The sequence below is a fragment of the Thunnus maccoyii genome, chromosome 21, assembly GCF_910596095.1.
Source record: "Thunnus maccoyii chromosome 21, fThuMac1.1, whole genome shotgun sequence".
Taxonomy (NCBI): domain Eukaryota; kingdom Metazoa; phylum Chordata; class Actinopteri; order Scombriformes; family Scombridae; genus Thunnus; species Thunnus maccoyii.
In genome coordinates, this window is record NC_056553.1 from 9,456,400 (window position 1) to 9,474,815 (window position 18,416).

Sequence of the window (18,416 nt, forward strand, 5' to 3'; positions counted from 1 at the left end):
GTTGGAGTTTTCTACTGAGGCTAATTCCTCTTTAATATGTGCAGTATGCCTTTCCACTCTTACCGTAAACTGCCTGCCTCTTTAAACTCAACACTACCGCTCTGTAAGACCACTTGTAAACAGACACAGCCTCTCATGCCTTAGTCCCTAAAATGCAAACGTGAAGTCAGCGTTCACAAGTCACATTACTGGTATTTTCGGTATGCAAGTCACCAGCCAGTAGCCACTGTCATCAATCAAAAGTCTGGCATCGAGCCAGTCAGCGTTAATGAACACATTAACACAAGAGTCAAAACGCTTTGTCCTTTGATAGTGCGCAGCTGCAACGAATGATTGAAGGTTTACACTGTGAAATGTCAGAAAATAGTGAAATACTCAGTTTTACGGAGCACAAAGTCGCTTATTTTGTCCAACAGAAGTCTAAAACACAAATATGTTCACCATAAAGTGATATAAAAGACAGAGAAAAGAGAAAGCGGAACCCTTAACCAATTATCAAAAAGACTTTGGTACTTTTCAGTTGATCGCCAATCGATTAATCCACCAATCATCTCAGCACTGAAGATCATTACACGTGAATCCGACAGGAACGCACGATTTCACACATGCCTTAGATTCCTTGCTTTCTATACATATATGCCCATCTTTCATGTGACATAAATTTTAAAAACAGTCATCATGGGAATAAAGTCTGTTCCTTGCAGCTAAATAAGATAATTATGTCAACGTTTGAACTTATGACTGGCCTTTAGTATACAATTTATCTACTGTATCTGTTAGAGCCAGTATGCTGCAGCATTCCTCCGCTCCGCCAAAAGTCCAAAAAAACCTGCCCTCCTCTTGGCCTCCTGTGTGGACGTCTGCGTTTACACCGTGCTGAGGGAAACTCCTGTGGGAGAATTAGCTTTAATCCTGCCAGCACGCCCTGCTTTGATGAGGATCGTCGTTACAATATAGCGCGTGACAATGCTCCGCTATGCACTGATGTCTCCTGCATGCAAATAGAAAAAAAAAAAAAAAAAAAAAAAGGGCTGACCAGCTATTCAGCAGCTTTTTTCCATCAGTGCTTCGCCTGAATGCGGACGGACCGGCGGCTTGAAAAAGTCGGGTTGTGACAAAAAAACAGGCTTATCAGAGACTTTCTGAGAGATTACTGTGGTCAAAACTGAACGCTACACCTTTGAGAGGGAGGGTAACGTGCAGTGTTTTTACTGTAGTCTGGTCATCTAAAACACTAGATATCCAAGAAAACATCAAGCCGAAAAAGAAAAAGTCTTGAAATTGAGGTTTGTAATCTTTAAAAACTCTCTTTCTTTAACTTATATCCTATATCAACTTGTATATTCTGAAAGCATATGAGGTTAGGCAATGACATCATTCACCAGAGGGACCAATAGTGTTACATAACAGCCAGACGTTGCTGTGGGCGCTCCGCAGCACTGTTCCAAATGGTTCCCCTCTGAGGCACCGTACATAAGTCAACTTTCTTATTTATATCCGAGAAGTGAACACAAAGTTTACTCAAAAGATTACCCTTCACCCACACCGCCTACACAGTAAAAAATTAGATCAATTTGCGCAGCTGATATTGTAAAAGTAGCCTTAAAATGCTTTCAACAAAAGTCTGAAACAGTGGTGTTGCATTCAAGAGCACACGTGCCACTTTTTTTTTTTTTTTTTTGGAAACATATCCCTAAACGGTCTCACATGGTGAACTGTCTGACACTGTGCAGCCATGAAAGCTGGCAGCGAAACACAGGTAGCCGCCGCTAATAAAAACATACTGGCGGCTCGGAGGCTGAAACAGAGAATGCAAATGAAGCAGCGTATTCCCAAAGAGGAAAGTGATGTCATTTGATAATAATGATGCTATAAAAACGAGACACAGCCAGAGAAAGAGAGAGAGAGAGAGAGAGAGAGAGAGAGAAAAGTTTAACAGGCGAGTGGCTACAGTTTTGACTTCAGGAGTATCAGCTGCTTAATCTATTCCAGTTTCCAGCTCTGAAAAGCACTGATTACATAACAGCGGACCTCCATGTATTCCTGGGCCTCTAAAGTATCTGAAAAGTATGTGTGCAGTGTTTGTGGTGAGGCGGCCGAATGCTTGGCTCGACTGTAGGTTTGCCTGGAAAACACGCAGATCTCTAAGACACACTTTAACATACTGTATGTAACGTTTACACACAAGATTCAAAGTATGTACAGTATGTGATCGCAGCAATGCGGAAAAGAAAAACTCTCTGTCTTACTCGAGGAATAGCAACTATCTATGGATCTGACTCCAGCGTTCCAGGCAGTAAACCCTGAAGAATCACATGCACATCTGTTTTATCACACAACTGTAAACTATTTCTCTCTCGAAAAAACAAACTCTACTGGTTCATATTTCAATATCTCATATTTATATTCCCTACATGGAATAACCAAATAATTTAGAGTCTCAACTGTCTCTTTTTTTAGAAACAGAACTCTTACTTCTAGGGCTGAAACAGTTCATATCAGTTCAACTTGAATATCTTTGGGGTTTTTTTGTTGGTTGAACATTTTAAGATGTCATCTTGAACTCTGGACTCTTTTTTTCACTATTTTCTGACATTTTATAGACATACTCGTCTCTATGTTTACTATAGAAGCAGCAGTTCTTCTATCTGACACAGAGCCGGTTTGAGCTGGAAACTTTGGACTCCTTTTATGTAATGAAAGTATGAAATACAGAATCTATGCAAAGCAGCGGAAATACTGCATATCATTTTGCAAAAAAAAAAAAAACCTGAAGAGATTTCCTTTGTTTTAGTGATTTCAAGTGAAAAGATGTTCAGACATCTGAGTTAAAACTGGACTAAACTTCAGTGTGTCAAAGGTCCTAACTACACACTGTAAATGTGGTTTAAAGCAGCAGTTATTTTTAACCAAGCCACGCACAAAAAACTTGACTTTTCACCTAAATCTAGCTCAGTCTGAACCTGAATGCCAACCTGTTGATGCCTTTTGACATGCAAATCACCACAACCATGCTTACAGAGCAGTAAAACTAGATTTTCTTGCCAAAATGAGATCAAAACGCTTTCTGAGGCTCATTCTGGACAACACTTTAGCAGTAGTAGATGCGTGTTGTCATGGAGGCTTGAACCCAGGTCAGCCAGTTACAGGACACTTTCCCTGCTCACTATAGACCGCCCTGCCCACCCAGAAAGTCTACACAATGAATCCACACTAATCCCATCTTTTGTGGTCCCTCCCGTGTGTCTCAGTGTGGCTGACTCATGTCTCAGACATGCTGCTGCTGCACCATCTCTGCTAAAGTGCTTTTTATATGCATTCACAGGTGAGGAAATAAACTGTAATTTAGGGGTATTTCTTCTTCTGTTGCACACAAACAAGCCCCACAAAATGCATTAAATTGCCCATAAATTCAGACACAAGACAGATGTCATCTGTTATGATCATAACAACTGCACTACTTCACTGACAGCACAGATAAAACAAATGCATGAATCAGGTTTTGTGGTCCACAGAGAATAAGTGTTAACACGTATTCAGTGTCAGTTTTATAATATATAGAAAAACAAAGATAGTATCTAATCAGTGTGATCAGCACGTGCAACAATAGGCTAGCACCAAATGTGTTGTACAAGCCTGCTGCTCTAAACTCTGCAGCATGAACAGGAGTTGGACAGACAATAGAGAAGCCAGCCGAAAATAACACTTGTCCAAAGAACAATAGTTTCACACAGGTTATGTCACAATATGCGTTTAATTCACATCAGATTAAACCTCTGCAAAGTCGTTATGATCCCCACAAGCCACTACCGCCTCTTTAAAAATCAAGTTTTCACCAGACAGATTGGAAGATACAGAGATTTGACTTTATAATATCATCAGGCCTGTTCATCTCTCTAATTAAACGTGTGATTAAAGCTGTTGAATGCAATCGATAGAAAACATACAAAAGAGCTCTTACCGGGCCGGTCGGGCTGCGTTTCTTTGCTGCTTTATTGTTTTTATATTCCTTTTTTTCTCCTCCTGCTGATCAGTCGCGCGTCTCACAGACACAAATCTCGACCTCACTTCCATGTGCTCGCGACCAGGACCACGCGCTCAAGGGAGCGCTCGGGATACGGCGCGTGACGTCACGGCAAGACTGGAAAGCCGGTCGAAAAATCGATACAGTATCAATAATACAGGTATATTATTGTTATTATTAACTGTCGCATAGCATATAATAAACAGACTTAACCGCATGTGTGTGATACTCAACTGGAAGGTTTATTTATTGATTGATATTCAGCGTTTTTTTTCATGTTATTGATAATTTTCCATCAATATTGCAGCAGAGATTCCAATTTAAGCGGTTATATTTGTGTAATATCATAGAAATTATGTTTTTTTGCCAAGAAAAACACGTGTAAATAGTCTGCACAGGCAATTTATCTGCATTAAATGGATGTAAATGTAACTGTTTAACAACCTGTTTTTAGTTTTGTGCGTCAGATTTGTGTTTAAATCTTCAAATCTGAGACATGAGCTGAAGAGATCTGATCAGAGTAAAAACTCAGCTTCACTGGCCAGAGAACCACTTCCAAGAACAATGTTCAGGGAAACATTGTGTAAATGTAGGTCTGTGTTATGAGCTGGTGTCCCTTAAATACAACACAGATCTATTTTAAGTAAACTGAACTCCCTCTGTCCACAACAACAGGTATCGGAGTGATTATAAGAATGATTTTGGAATATGACGAACTCTCCCGCAGGTTAAAAATGTGGCATTTTGCCAGTTTAAAAGCTTCCATGTGTAAATCATAAGCTTACCTTGTCTTCTTTATGATCATGAACAGGCACCACAGCAAAACTGCATCTTCCAGGTGAAAATTTCACTTATTCTAACCTTTAACTGACTTTATATATACCATGAAGCAGCCAGCGAGAGATGACTGCCTTTATCTGAGAATCATTAAGCTTAAACAGGAGCATCAGAGTCTGTGTATGACTTTTATTCAAGTAATCTGTTGACCGTTGCTGCACCCCTCCTACTTCCACATGTACCCCACCCAGCACCTAATTGATGTGAAACAACTCATAGTGCAGCTGCTGTGATATAAACATGTTTGATGGTGTTTTTTTTTTGTTTTTTTTTCCCCCCATGCACTGCAAGAACAAGGACACAACTTCCAGAAGAAACATTTTTTTATATTTCAAAGAGAATCTAAAGAACATAATGAAAAAACCAAACACTGGGTCTGAAACATCCAGACAATTGAGTCCAAAAATACATTTTCTTAGGAAATATTAATTATATACAAAACATAAAAATGTATATTTTAGTTTGGGCCCTCAACGGGGTAACCCCATTTTTAATATTTCATTAATAAAAATAAACTTTAAATATTTAATCCACCCATAACTTCAATTGAGGCAGTTTCAACATTGAAATCAAACAAGATTCCAAACAACTTAATCCGCTTTGCATTTGCATGCAACAACAACTGTACACCCTAAGTCTTGAACTTGCATAAAAAAACAAAACAAAAAAGGCCAAAAAAAGTCTATGATGATTCAAACTTTAAGCACGAGAGCCCTGCAGCTGTGCGAGTCTCTGCTTTAAAAGTTCACTTTTCCTCCTCAGCTGCTCTTTGAGTGAGAGGAGTCTCTGTTCGTCCGACTGCATGCTGTAAATGCACTCTGTAGCCTTCTTCAGGATCACCACTTTGGCCGCCTTCTCGTTGTTGGCCACTTCGGGGATCTCGTCCCGCAGGGCAAAGAAGCTCAACTTGAGCTCGTTCCTCCTCTGGCGCTCCAGTACGTTATGAGTCCTTCTCTTGTCATAGTCCTCCGTGTCAGACGTCCGGGGGCTTGAACACTTGCGGTTGCTGCTGATCTGTTTGAGGACCCTGCTGTGGCTGCCGCTGCTGCTACCGCCGCCACCGCCACCACTGCTGCTGCTGCTGCTGCTGCTGCTCTCCAGCTTCAGCCTCTTGACAGCCGGCTGCTCGTGCCTCATGGATGGATGGGCGGCGTAATTGTGCTGGTGGGTGGATACGTGGCACCTTTTCAGCACGAGCGGGCTGGGATGCCTGCTCTCTGACGGGCTGGGGTCGCACCGCTTCACCGCCTGCCTCTTCTCCACCGTGACCACGTCGATCTCCTCTTCCTCCTGATCTTCGTCCTCCTCCTCCTCCTCCTCCTCTTCCTCCTCATCGTCGTCGTCTCCGTCCTCATCTTCTGCAAGACAAGTGACAAAATGCAAAATTTAAAAAAAAACAAAAAAAAAACAGTCACACTCTGATTCTACAGCAAGGTTGCAACCCTCACTCCACTGCATGCCACAGTAGGAGGGGAAGGGGGGGGGCGTACAGTCTCTGCTGTCAGTTTCTTCCTCACTCATCTTCCTCATCAATTGATTGCTTAACATTGCAGCTAATCTCAAAGCAGCATGTCTCTACCTCCTGCCTGCCAACAAAACTGCATGTTGCATAAATTTAAACAAGCATTTTATTCATAATAGAAGCTACTATTGCTACTATCATGCTCTATCTGATGTACTATCTCTGCACACTCAGTAGAGGAGGGGGGGGGGGGGGGACGGGGACTCCTGAATGCACAGAGGGGTGTGCCTGCATGATGAGTATAGTCAAAGCTTACCTGAGTCACTACAACTGCTGCTACCGCTGTTTGGTGGCGTGTCCAAGCCCAAATCCTTACTAGGCGGCGTCACTACGCTCTGCTTGGGCGTTTCGGCTATCGGGTATGGGAAAACCACCGAGGGATCAATGCACTCCGATGCAGATGTGTTCAGGTCTTGCAGGTAGCTGCTGTTCAGCCTCCAGGCGGCTGCACCGGCGGACTCCGCGCTGTCAGCTGCTGCCGCCGCCGACGACGACTCCTTCCTGGCGGCGTGGAGAGAAGCGAGCCGCTCGGAGACCACCTTCTCCAGCTTGGCTGCGGCGGAGAAGCCGCTCCACATGCAGTCCTGGATGATGATGGACTTGAGGAAGGTCTGGGAGTAGTCTGCGTCGCAGATGATGCTCTGGTTGACCACGTCGTCGCCCAGGAACTCGGTCACCATCTCCAGCTGATCCGCCGTGGAGGGGAAGAGGCTTGACAGGGACGGCCGGCGGCTGGGTGAGAGGGGAGGGGTCGGCAGCAGCTCAAATTTCTTCCAGATGTCTTCGCTCGGTGCCGGAGGCTGAAGCTGTTGAGGGTAGAAATCCTCCTCCTCGTTGTCATAGTAGAAATACGGTTGAAGAGAGTCGTAATCGTAGTCATAGTTTTTACTCGCCAAACTTGAATTCAGCGGCATGATGTCTGCGCTGTTTCTTTCCTTATTATAAAGCTGGTTGAGGGGGGAAAAAAACACAAAATGGGATAATTAGTTGTGAATTCGTAAAAAAATAAAAAAGGTGTGCAGGATCAAAGCAGACAGCCGCTGCTTGGCACCGATCCTGCCTGCAACATTAAGTGTAAGCAATATCACATGGTCACTCCAAAACATGGAGCTCCGTTGCACGCCGTGCATGCATGCACCAGTGCTGCTGCAGCAGGTGCTCAAACTGGGAAACTGGGGGGAAAACCCATCTTCTCTAAACTGCGACTGACGATAAACTAATACCTTTTTCAGAAACTAGTGTGGGAAGGTTGACATGCAAGCTCCAGAAAAACCCAACTCCCTCCCCTCCTCTTTCTCCTCCTTCTTCTCTTACCTTTTAGATTTAAAACTGTCGGCGCAACAAGACGGGGCGAAATCGACCCAAAAAGCGAAAAAGGGGGCAGTAAAGTTATTCCAACACGAAAGTAACATTAAATCCTTCCACGGAGATGTCGCAGTCGGTTTCAGTGAGGCTGTGTGAAGCATGTATGGGGGGAGATGAAGCGGCTGCAGCAGCGCGCTCTCTGTCATCAGCAGCGTGAGAATCACAGCTGACGCTCCGCCGGCTTCAATAAAAACGGCGCGTCACTCCGCCCTGCCCTCCGCCCGGGTAGATATCCTTCCGCTCATTTTTCCCGCGAAAGACTCGCCGGCCTTAAAAATATAACACACCAAACATTTATTTCCTGCTTTTGTCACAATAAATAATCCACACTCCATATAAAGGTTGATTTGCACTCGAAATAAACTAATTTTAAAAAATGTTTTGTCACAAACTGATCTATTTTTTTTCTTCACTCCGGATCTATTTCGCTAAAGTGGGAGGGGTCATAGTAGAGTAGAGCTTCCATTGACGGGAGAAGCATGCACAAAATATTAATGTGGCTAGTAGTGACAGATAATTGGGTGGAGTTATTTCACTACTATCCCGCCTAAAATATCAACAAATCACCCAGAATTGTCCCAGCAGAGCTGGACTTTAACATAATTTATGCACAATCAGATGTGCAGCTGAAAAGTAGAATAATTTACCTGCCTTTTAAAGCACATCCTTGCTTCTTTTTTTTCCCCTAACAATTGTAAGCTACTGTCTGCAGACATGTTATAAATAAGAGATAAATGCTGATATGTTTGTGCAGCACTTTCATTATAAATGCAATGCAAAGCTCACAGGTGCAGCAGCTTACCTCATCTATCTGCAGGCACCGGGCAGCACTGAAAACAGGTGACTTCAACACTTAAAATAATTGTGGTGAATGCATAAGTTAACATGCACACACACTAGGAAACAGTCGAACAATTCCTCCTGACCGTGTAGGATCGGTTTTGAGGTCGGACAGATTGGCACAGATTGGCACCAAACCAAACTACAGGAAGGAAGCAATTAAAGGAATCAGATGGGTAATGCAGTGGGATAGAAGTACCCTCCTCCGCTGTGGAAGGGGGAGGGAGGATTGAACGGGCTCGGAACGCCCTCTGCTGTGCAAAGACATCCAAGGCTGGATTGCAGCCAGGTAGGTGCAGGGTCAAAGCAGGGAGATGAGCACAAACTCCACAAATCAGTCATGAACTAAGAGTGAAAGTTAATTAAGAGACATTCAGAGATTGTTGGTGTTTTGCATTATATGGTCAATAAAAAAAAATAGTGCTATGCAGTGGAGTAATGGAGCTGTAAAAAGTCTAATCTAGAAAAGCTGACACTAAGAAATGTAATTAATCTGGCAGCTTTTTAACAAGTAGGCTGTGCAGTTTATTAGGGCTTCAATTAATGATTATTTCCATAAGTGATTAATCTCAATTATTTTTCCGATTAATCATTTTGTCTATAAAATGTCAGAAAATAGTAAAAACTGCCTGTTATAACTTTGTACAGCTCATGGTGACGTCTTCAAATATCTGGTTTTGTCTTATCAACAGTTTCTAATCCAAAGATATTCAGTTTACTGTCATGTTTGACAAAGTAAAGCATTAAATCCTCACGTCTGAGTAGCTGGAACCAGCTAATACTGGCATTTTTGCTGAAAAAATTATTCAGTTATCAAAATAGCTGCTGATTAATTTTCTGTCAATCAATTGACTATCAAATCCTTGCAGCTCTACAATTTATAATCAGCTGCAAAAAGGTAGTAGCATTATACAATCCAATATAACTTTTAGACAGATATCAATTTAGATTTTATTTATGTTGTATCAGACATCTTAATAATTCATAATTTTGGTTTAGTCTCATAAGCACTCAAAAGAACAAAAGTACAAGAAAAACAGATTTTTTTGCAGTTTGTTATGGCAAAATGTGCCTTTATTTAATATATTATTGCCTCAAGTTATGTATTTTAAAGACTAAGTTATGCTTTATAAACATTCAAAGCAAGTAGTAATTATTACAAATGTCTTAAACACCAGAAAGTCTTACTGACAGGTGTGTCGGTTCAAAAGAAGAAACAAAACATCCTGCACACAATTGAACTCTTGTACTCTTATTAATGATGTTTCAGTCCTTAAACCTTTATCAGGTAAAGTCATATCCCACCAGCATTCAGAGGAAATTGCATGTAAAGGATGTGAAATTGTAGCTTAACATTTAAAATAAAACACACTAGTAAACCTGGACTTCACTTGGTCTGACTTGCCAAATTGGAAAAAACTAATTTTATATACATCTATGGATGTAAACCTTGTAAAAATGTGACATTACATTTCAGGCTTATACACATTTTTCTCTTTCAAAATGGTGTTGCTGCAGGTCCCTTTAAGTTCCTTTAAGACTTATGGGATTTTTTTTAATGAATTAAGCATCTCCATAAGCTCATTGATGGATATGTGGTTCACTAATGGTAATGGATGCATAAGTGTTCATTCGTTGAGGCTTCTGAGGAAAGAATAAATCAATATTGTTGAGCAGGCAAATGGAGGAAAGCAAAGATGAGACAAGAGGGCAGAAAAGGAGAAAAGAGACATTCTTTGTTTTTCATGTTTCTCTTGTTATAAGTGTTACACCAAAGAAAATGGAAATCCTCTCTCCTTTCCTCATTCCTTCATCCCTTCTCTCCTCTCCTCACTTTGGGATGCTGTGGAGGATAGCGATTGTAATAACCACCAGATTCATGTGTTGTGGTTATTGCGTTTATCGGCTCCGGATGTTTCCTGTGTTACTGTGAAAGAGGGCACCTGGAGACACAGAGGGAAGCTTTGAGATTGACTGGCATCATTTCCTCTGATAAGTGCACAGACTGTAGGTAGGGAGAGTTTTGATTGTGTTTTCCTCTCCCAGTCAAACTGCTTTCTCCCACCTCTGATTGACACAGTCTACAATAATGTGCAGGTGTTTTATTTACAAAAAAAAACACTGGATAGTTATTTTATTTTCCATCAGGTTTTCCATTCGGCTTGACTCTGGCCTTTACATTTAATATATCAGTTTAATACTAATTGCTGTATAAATTTATATCATAAGGATTTAAATTGGCCATTAAGGTGGATTCACTCCATCTTCAGTGTTACACTTAATCGCAGCAAAACTAATTTACTAATTTACATTTCTGAAGAGTAATTGTTTAATAAAATTCTGCAGAATCAGTTCAGAAACCAAATTGTTCTGCAAACTGAATGTTTAAAGGGCTGCTGAACCTCATAATGCAACAAAAATTGTGCTCGAGGCAAGAAAATATATTTATGTGGCACATTTCATACAGAAAAGGCCGTTCAAAGTGCTTCACATAAGGCATAAAAGATTAAGACATTTAACCAAAGTGACGGATAAAAAGAAATTTAAACTGAGAAATGATTGATAAATAATTGAGGGTGAAAGTGAATGTTTAAAGGGATTTGTGTTGTCTTGCTTTCTTAATTATGTTAAATAACATCAAGCTGAGAAACATGACTGTACCTCTGATCCAATAGTTGTAAATCAAAGTCACAGTTTCTATCAATTAACATTATTTCTTTTAATCATGGATTAATCATTTAATTAATTCATTTAATTAAAGGAAAAGAACCCATGATGACGTCCTCAAATTGCTTGTTTTGTCCAACATAAATGATCTTAGTAGAGAAAAACAGCAAATTATCACGTGAGAGGCTGTAAATCAAGAACGTTGGCATTTAGTTTGATAAATTACTTCAACAATTAATGAAAAATGTTGACAGTCCACCAATCATTAAATCAACCTAGAACAAACACATCATTTGCTACAACATAAGAAACACACATCATATCGGCTGTGTTTGAAATGACTCAATATTTGCTACAATATTTACTTTCCACCATAAATGCATCACTAATGCAAATGAAGTTTCCTCAAGAAGTCCCACAATCAACTGAAGAACAACATGTATGCTGTTTTTGTTTGTTTTTGCCTTAGATAAATGTAAAAATTAATTTTATGAAGAAATAATAAGGAATATACAGTACATTTATACAGAGAAATATTATATATATGTGTATATACCCACACATTTTTAAAATAGGTGCAAAATAAATGTAATATGCAAGTTATAGTGTAAAAAAAAGCTTGAGATAGTAGTGGGAGTGTGGGTAAATCAGACGTAATGGTATGTAATGTGCATAAAATGACCAAAAATAAATAGATTTCACAGATGTGGTGCGATATATAGATGAGGTGCAGAGGACACAGTGGAGTTAACGAGCCTCACAGCCTGAGGAGAGAAGCTGCTCTGTGGTTTAACTGTTGAGTGTTCATCATGTGAAAGAGTGAAAGTGATTTTTGAAGACAAAAACAAAGAAAAACTCATCACAACCGCACAGAAAGGAACAGGAAAGGTTTGTTTTTTTTAAATAAATATACTGTACAACTGTAATAAAAATGGATTCCCCTTCCCTTTCTACCCAAACACGCTCCTACATCTTCCCACCTCTAATATCTGAATCCTTATTACATAAGAAATCCTTGAAGACTATGCTTGTGGAAAATTTGAAGTTGTTCTCATATGTACAGTGGATATATTGCTATGTTTTAATGAATTGATCTTTGCATTCAGCACTTGATTCACCATATTCTCCGTGGCTGAGCACATGATCATCTTCTCTACTGAACACACAGTTAGATACATGTCTGTTAGTCATGAGGCCCCCAACTGTTGTCCTTCCTTTTGACTCAAATGCTGCCTTTCTAAACTTCCCCAATTTCTGACCACAAATCCAACGTCTTGCGTCCTGTGATTTCATATATACAGCATATTCTGCTCACTCTCGATTTCCAATCCGTGGCTTGTCTCTTCCTTTCTTGCGTTTCGTCGAAAGAGCTGACACAGTGAGAGGGGGAGGTCAGTCATGTGGCAGCATTTGACAGGCATGTACACCCACCTGCACTTAGAGCATTAGATGAAGAGACTGATACACATGAAAAACACTAGCTGACACATACTTATAAGTAAAGGGTGTGTTCCTTCCTATCCAGTCAGGACACAATTCAGCATGATGCCCCGAAATGAGGCAGGAAATCGATAGTTGTTCAGCTTAGTCGGTGAGAGGAGGTTTGCCAACGAAGCAGTCATCAATGAGCGAGCGGCACATCTGTCAGATTGCACAAGAGCTAATTGTGTCATTAATTATTGACAGTGACAGCGCACAGTTATTGACATGGTCTGAAACAGCTAACCTGCAGTGTATCTATAACAGAGACACCGTTCCTATTTCACACTGAAGATTCGTCCCCTCTTGTGTGTTTCCTGCCGGTGATCATACTCGACAACATCAAGGCAAAAAAAGACAATACAGAGAAATTTAGTGCAAAAACAACTTTACTGTATATAGCAACTGTTCGTTAAAGTCTGTACCGGAAAATGGTTAAACTTTCCTGTTCCCACAAGGCTGATAGGTGTTGTTTTGTTGTTGTTTTTTTAAATTATTGCAGCCTCTGAAATTTCTGTGATTTCTGACTCATGCTCTCTTGTGCAGCCAGCAGTAGCTGTAGCCACATGAAGCAGCTCAATAATAACATTCATACAAACTATTTTGTTCATTGTTGAGGTACAGGATTTAGAAAACTTCACATTTTTTAAGTAGTAAATGTCTAAAACCACTTATCAGTTCTCATACTTATAGCAGCAGTGAACTGATCTGAGCGGTGGAGGTTATTAATCTCACTAAACACTGTGGGAACAGGTTCATAATCGCTCCTGTGGTTTCTGTTGGACAGAGTTCAAGTCTAGTCAGTTTTATACCTTTGATATATATGAGGTGGGATCATATCTGCAGTTCCACGAATTTGTACTTTTCAGAGAAAGCTGGGCCAGCCAGTATGTCGAGTGAATGTCACTCAGTGCAGGACACACCTGCAGTAAGACAATGCAACTTATTAGTGTTTTATTGGGGCAATAGAAGGTATTGTAATCAGGTGTTATCCGTGGAGAGGCAGGGGTCATGGTCATAGTGAGGAAGGGCGGCACATGAGTGAGTATTGTGTTAATTGATGGGATGCAGATGTCAGCTGTGGAGGTTTACTTATTGGTTTTTGGTTTGGGGTTTATGGTAAAGAGGCAAATCAACATGAGAGAGATGAAATGGGGGCAAAAAAAGAGAAGGAGAAGAGTTTAAAGAGCGTGCAAATAAGTTTAATGATGTTCTGCTGCAGCACATATTCTGAAAGAAAACATAAATCAGGAGCAACACCTGGAAGCTGAGTAGGTGAGTGATCACCTGCTGAGAGGGAGAAAGGTCACCTGTAGCATCCAGTTTTATCTGTGATGAGTCCGTTTACTCGTGTCTCTTTGTCAGACATTTTCCTCTCTGCAGTTTAATCCATGACGAACATGCAGTGACACGCTCCTTCCTATCATCCGTCTTCTGTGACAACTCAGCATCAGCTGCTTTATTTGATACTAAATCTGTGCTAAATATGAATATTTTGGTGAAGTTGGAAAATCTTGTTGCTGGAAAGGAGATAGGTGGATCTTTCATGAAATGCAGCTCAAAGACATGTTTTTTTTCTGTGTGGGGCCACAGCAAATACAGGTATATGCAGTTTTCTGGGGACAGCTGCACATTATAGCTTGTGTTAGTTCAGTCTGGATATTTGTAAAGATTTTGGGATGATCTATTCCCTAAACAGGTAAATTCAAAGAAGTAAATAACTCACTTCAGGACAGCTTTGATGAATTAATTTTAATCATGTGAATGTAAAATTAATTTTGTATGTGACCAAGTGGGTTTATCATTACATTTCTAAGCTGAACACAAGAGAAAAACGTATCCTTCAGTCATAACTGCTGTCCATTTGTAAATCAGGGTTTAAAATATTCAGATCAGACAGTTGGTGTGTGTCTAATAAGCGCCTTGATGTTTGCATGTATGTGTTTATCACTGATGCTGCCTGACATCGAGAGAACGGTTCGGCATACTTTTCTGAAGTGCAGTTTCATTTAAGAATGACAATCTGGGTGTCTGAACTACTCATGTTGTTGGCAAACATAAAGTCCCTCACAGAAGCAGAATGTTTCCTCCACAAGAGCTACTAACGAATGTAATCTTTTAGGACTGATCAGTGTGGGATAAAAGTCTTTCATGATGACATGACGATGAAGCTATTTTGTCCATTTTGTGGAGATGCAATCATATCAGTGGTTGTCAATGTCCATCACTTATTGACCTGATAATGGTTGAAAGTGACCTGTGTTTAAGGGAGAAGGTCTAAGAACTGTAGGCCCCTAAATGGCCACTAGAGGGCACTTTATCACCTGAATATCCTGTAGCAGTGGTTTTCAAACTTTTTCATGTCAAGAACCCCTAAACTGACACAAATAAGACCACAGACCCCCTTCTGATAAGGTTTTTGCTTTTAGATGTTTGATTATAGAAGGTGTATGAAACCCATAACCAAAATATTCAAACATTTGTCATTGTATTACTTATTGATGGAATTATAGTGAAAATAAATTACTCCCGTTTTTGCTGGGGACCCCATGGAACCTCCTCAAGGATTCCTGGGGGTCCCTGGACCCCACTTTGAGAACCACTGCCCTGAAGTTTGCACAAAAGCTAGATTAAAGATTATTTTTAGCTGAAGGCATTTTAAATAATATCACTGTTTTTAGTCATTCAAATTGTTTAAATAAATCTTAAGACCATGTGTTTAATGAACGCTGCCAGTACATATCTTCTCTGGAGACACAAAAGTTTTCATTGATGCTCTTAAAACCCATTCTTGCAAAGTAATATCAAGGCCTAAATGAATTCCCTTCTTCTGTTGTCAGTACTGTCAGCATGGTAATAAATGGCCTCTAAATGTTTGCCTGGCAAATGTGCTTGCGCATAGACTTCCTGTGGCCAGAGCACCATAAAAATCACAAAACAATGCAATTGTAATAAATGCTAAAAGCAAATAAGTGTTTTGATCAGTGCGATAAGAGACATCTGCCACCCCGGGAAGCCTTTTAGTCCTCTGCTAATGTCAACCCATAAAATGAGGGATTCCTACTTAGGGAAAACCAATATCTCCAAACCATACGATTCAATTCATGTTGCAGGAGGGTTTTTATATTCTGGGAAACCTATAAAACCCCAATTTTCCAGCCATGAAAAATTAATACCAACATAAATATGTTCAAGCCAATCTCTAAGATATTTTCCAAAGCTGCAAGAGCAAATAGTTCTCTGATGAACCAAATGAAATCATGATTGATGTGCATTCTTGTACATATAGACATACAGCATATTCACCAATCAGTCACCAAACTAATGCTCAAACACAACTATACAAGGGTACCTGGGCATCCCGCCATGCTTTGTTATCCAAAACAACACCTGTTTAAAGAGTTGTAGTGCACACAGTAGGACGTATGTTGCACTAAAAACACTTCTCGACTGTTTACATAAAAACCTTCTTGTAAAAGTTTATTTTGGATGGCAAGATTTATTATTATTAGACAGTTAACAGTGCAGGTAATGAAACATTCCCACATATTGCGGTATTAGTATTTAACTCCCACGTGTACTTGCAGGTATGAGTTTCTTGATAAACATCTGACATTACTTGCAGCTGCTGAGGACAGGGTGCGTCAACTCTTAAAATTATTGCAGAAACCCCCTCAGGGACAAACAACTTGTTTTGTATCTTGACTCAATATTACTCAGAGTCGCACACTTCTGTAAACAAGTTTTTACCTGTACACAGGTCACATGGACATATTTGCACTTAAGATGAGGGGAAAGTGTGTAGTAGAGTAGTAGTGCAAAAGAAGAAAGGGATTGTAGAATAACAGTCTGCAGGTGAAGTCTTAGATTAGGGCTGAGTATTGGTACTCGATACCTTTAATGTATCAAAATAACCCAGAACCAAATAGTATTGAAACTTCTCCAGTTAAACAATACGTACATTCAATCCTTTGTGTATCCAGATCTAGAAGAAAATGACTATTTGTGTGGTTTTGCAGTGCAACATGTGATTGGCCCACTACCAGCAGCTACAATCCATACAGACTGTTGTTATTTAATAAATAAGTCAATAATTTGAACACTTTCAAAATGTATTTCAGTAAAAATCATTTGGATGGAGAGAAGTGGTGGCATTTTATGCAACTGAATGCTTCCATTCACATGATAGGTATCAAATGAAGTAGAAAAAAAGAGATTGAATGAAGTACTCTATTGGTATTGGTATCACTTTAAGGGTACTGGTATTGGTTCTGGTATTGTAATTTTTTTAAACAATACCCAGCCCTATCTTGGATTAATGTTTGAATTAAATAAGTAAATGAATAAATAAGGGTTATAAAGCATGTACTTGCACAATCAAATCAAATTCTGACCCTTGAAACAGCATTTTTCTTTCTCATTGAGCAACAATCCCCCTTTGATGTGCAGTAACCTGCATTTCTTCTCTGTTAACTGAAGGCTGAATGAAAAGAAATCAGAATGACAATTACTCTTTTAATATGACAACTTCGGTGATGCACACAATCAATTGATATGAGATACATAAATAAAGGTAATGACATGCATCTGTTCAGATGTATCTTCCAAATTTACAACCTTTTAGTCTCAAATCCTTGTGTTTCCCCAAGTGTTCCCGTTGCTGAGATGCAGTGGGGAGATAGTATTACAATGAAGGAATTTGGCTTTAAAAAGACTAACTTTGGAAAATTAATTTGGCTAACTTAGACTGCTGAAACCTCATATTAAATTCTTAATAATAAACCTTTGAGTGTTTATTGGCACAGAATGAGGACTTTGGATTTAGTCCCTCATCTCTTACAATGAAATTTCATTAGGAAGAGATCTTTCAGTGACCAGTATGAACAGGAGGAATGATTACAGCAACCAAAAACTGACTGTTGTTTAAAGTCAGACTTGAGAAAAAATCAACCTTTAAAGGAAATGCACCTCAACTTGTCTCACTTTGCACAAATGTTCATGTTTATCGTGACCTTTTTATTGTTATTTCTCAATTTGATCAATCACTAGATTTTAACTAATTTTGATTCCCTGTCTTGTCCACCTGGGGTCAGTATATCACTAGTTATGGCCATATCAGGGCTTATCTGTTTATCCAACATATAATTATCATCATCCTCAAAGGAAGAGTACAGTGTAAATATAAAAACTTAGACAAGACCATTCAGGTATCACAGTCAAGTGTAAATCCAGTGTGTGTTTCATTCAGTTAACTGGCGTTATACCAGAGTCCAGTTTAATTTTCCTAATATTTGGCAGCTTGTACCTTTATCTGATGTTTTTTTATGACTCTTGTAACTGTTTTTTTTTTTTTTTTTTTTAATTAATTCTTTATTGATTGTGTAGTTGTGCTGTTTCTATTTGCTGATGAATGTTTCTTGTTCTCAGGTCTCTCTTGAACAAAACAAAAAAATCTCAACTAGAGATTTCCTGGTGAAATAAAGATTAGGCAATCAAGTTGTAGCAACACCTAGTCATAAATAATAGTATTTCTTTAATGTAAACACATATTATACATCTGTGTGTAATAATAAAAGCCAGGTTTAGAGTGATGTGGTGGTGATGTCACAACAGGTGTTACAACGTATTTGGTGACCCATCAGATTCTGTAACCTGCAGTGTTAGAAGAAGTATTCAGATCCT

The 18,416-nt window shown here is 39.6% G+C and overlaps 1 protein-coding gene across 3 annotated transcripts; it reads right to left on the reverse strand.

The window, feature by feature from the left end:
• Window positions 1-5,166: 5,166 nt before the first annotated feature.
• myca (MYC proto-oncogene, bHLH transcription factor a) lies at window positions 5,167-8,760 on the reverse strand. 3 transcript variants are annotated; one of them, XM_042399261.1, is made up of 3 exons: window positions 8,551-8,760; window positions 6,640-7,330; window positions 5,167-6,219 (listed from the first exon to the last, which is right to left on the reverse strand). In XM_042399261.1, exons 2-3 carry the CDS (start codon window positions 7,295-7,297, stop codon window positions 5,561-5,563), a joined length of 1,317 nt encoding a protein of 438 aa, XP_042255195.1. In that variant the 5' UTR covers window positions 7,298-7,330; window positions 8,551-8,760; the 3' UTR covers window positions 5,167-5,560. The 3 variants fall into 3 exon arrangements, with proteins under 3 accessions (XP_042255195.1, XP_042255196.1, XP_042255194.1); XM_042399262.1 differs by lacking the exon at window positions 8,551-8,760 and adding an exon at window positions 7,698-7,969 and having other exon boundaries at window positions 5,167-6,216; XM_042399260.1 differs by lacking the exon at window positions 8,551-8,760 and adding an exon at window positions 7,698-7,948.
• Between the last annotated feature and the right edge of the window lie 9,656 nt (window positions 8,761-18,416).

What these genes read in the sequence shown, in the direction of transcription:
- myca (XM_042399261.1), bottom strand. Translation starts at nt 7,297, where the DNA reads ATGCCGCTGAATTCAAGTTTGGCGAGTAAAAACTATGACTACGATTAC. An exon ending in CAGCAGTTGTAGTGACTCAG is followed by an intron (nt 6,220 to 6,639) that starts GTAAGCTTTGAC and finishes CTTGTCTTGCAG; the next exon opens with AAGATGAGGACGGAGACGAC.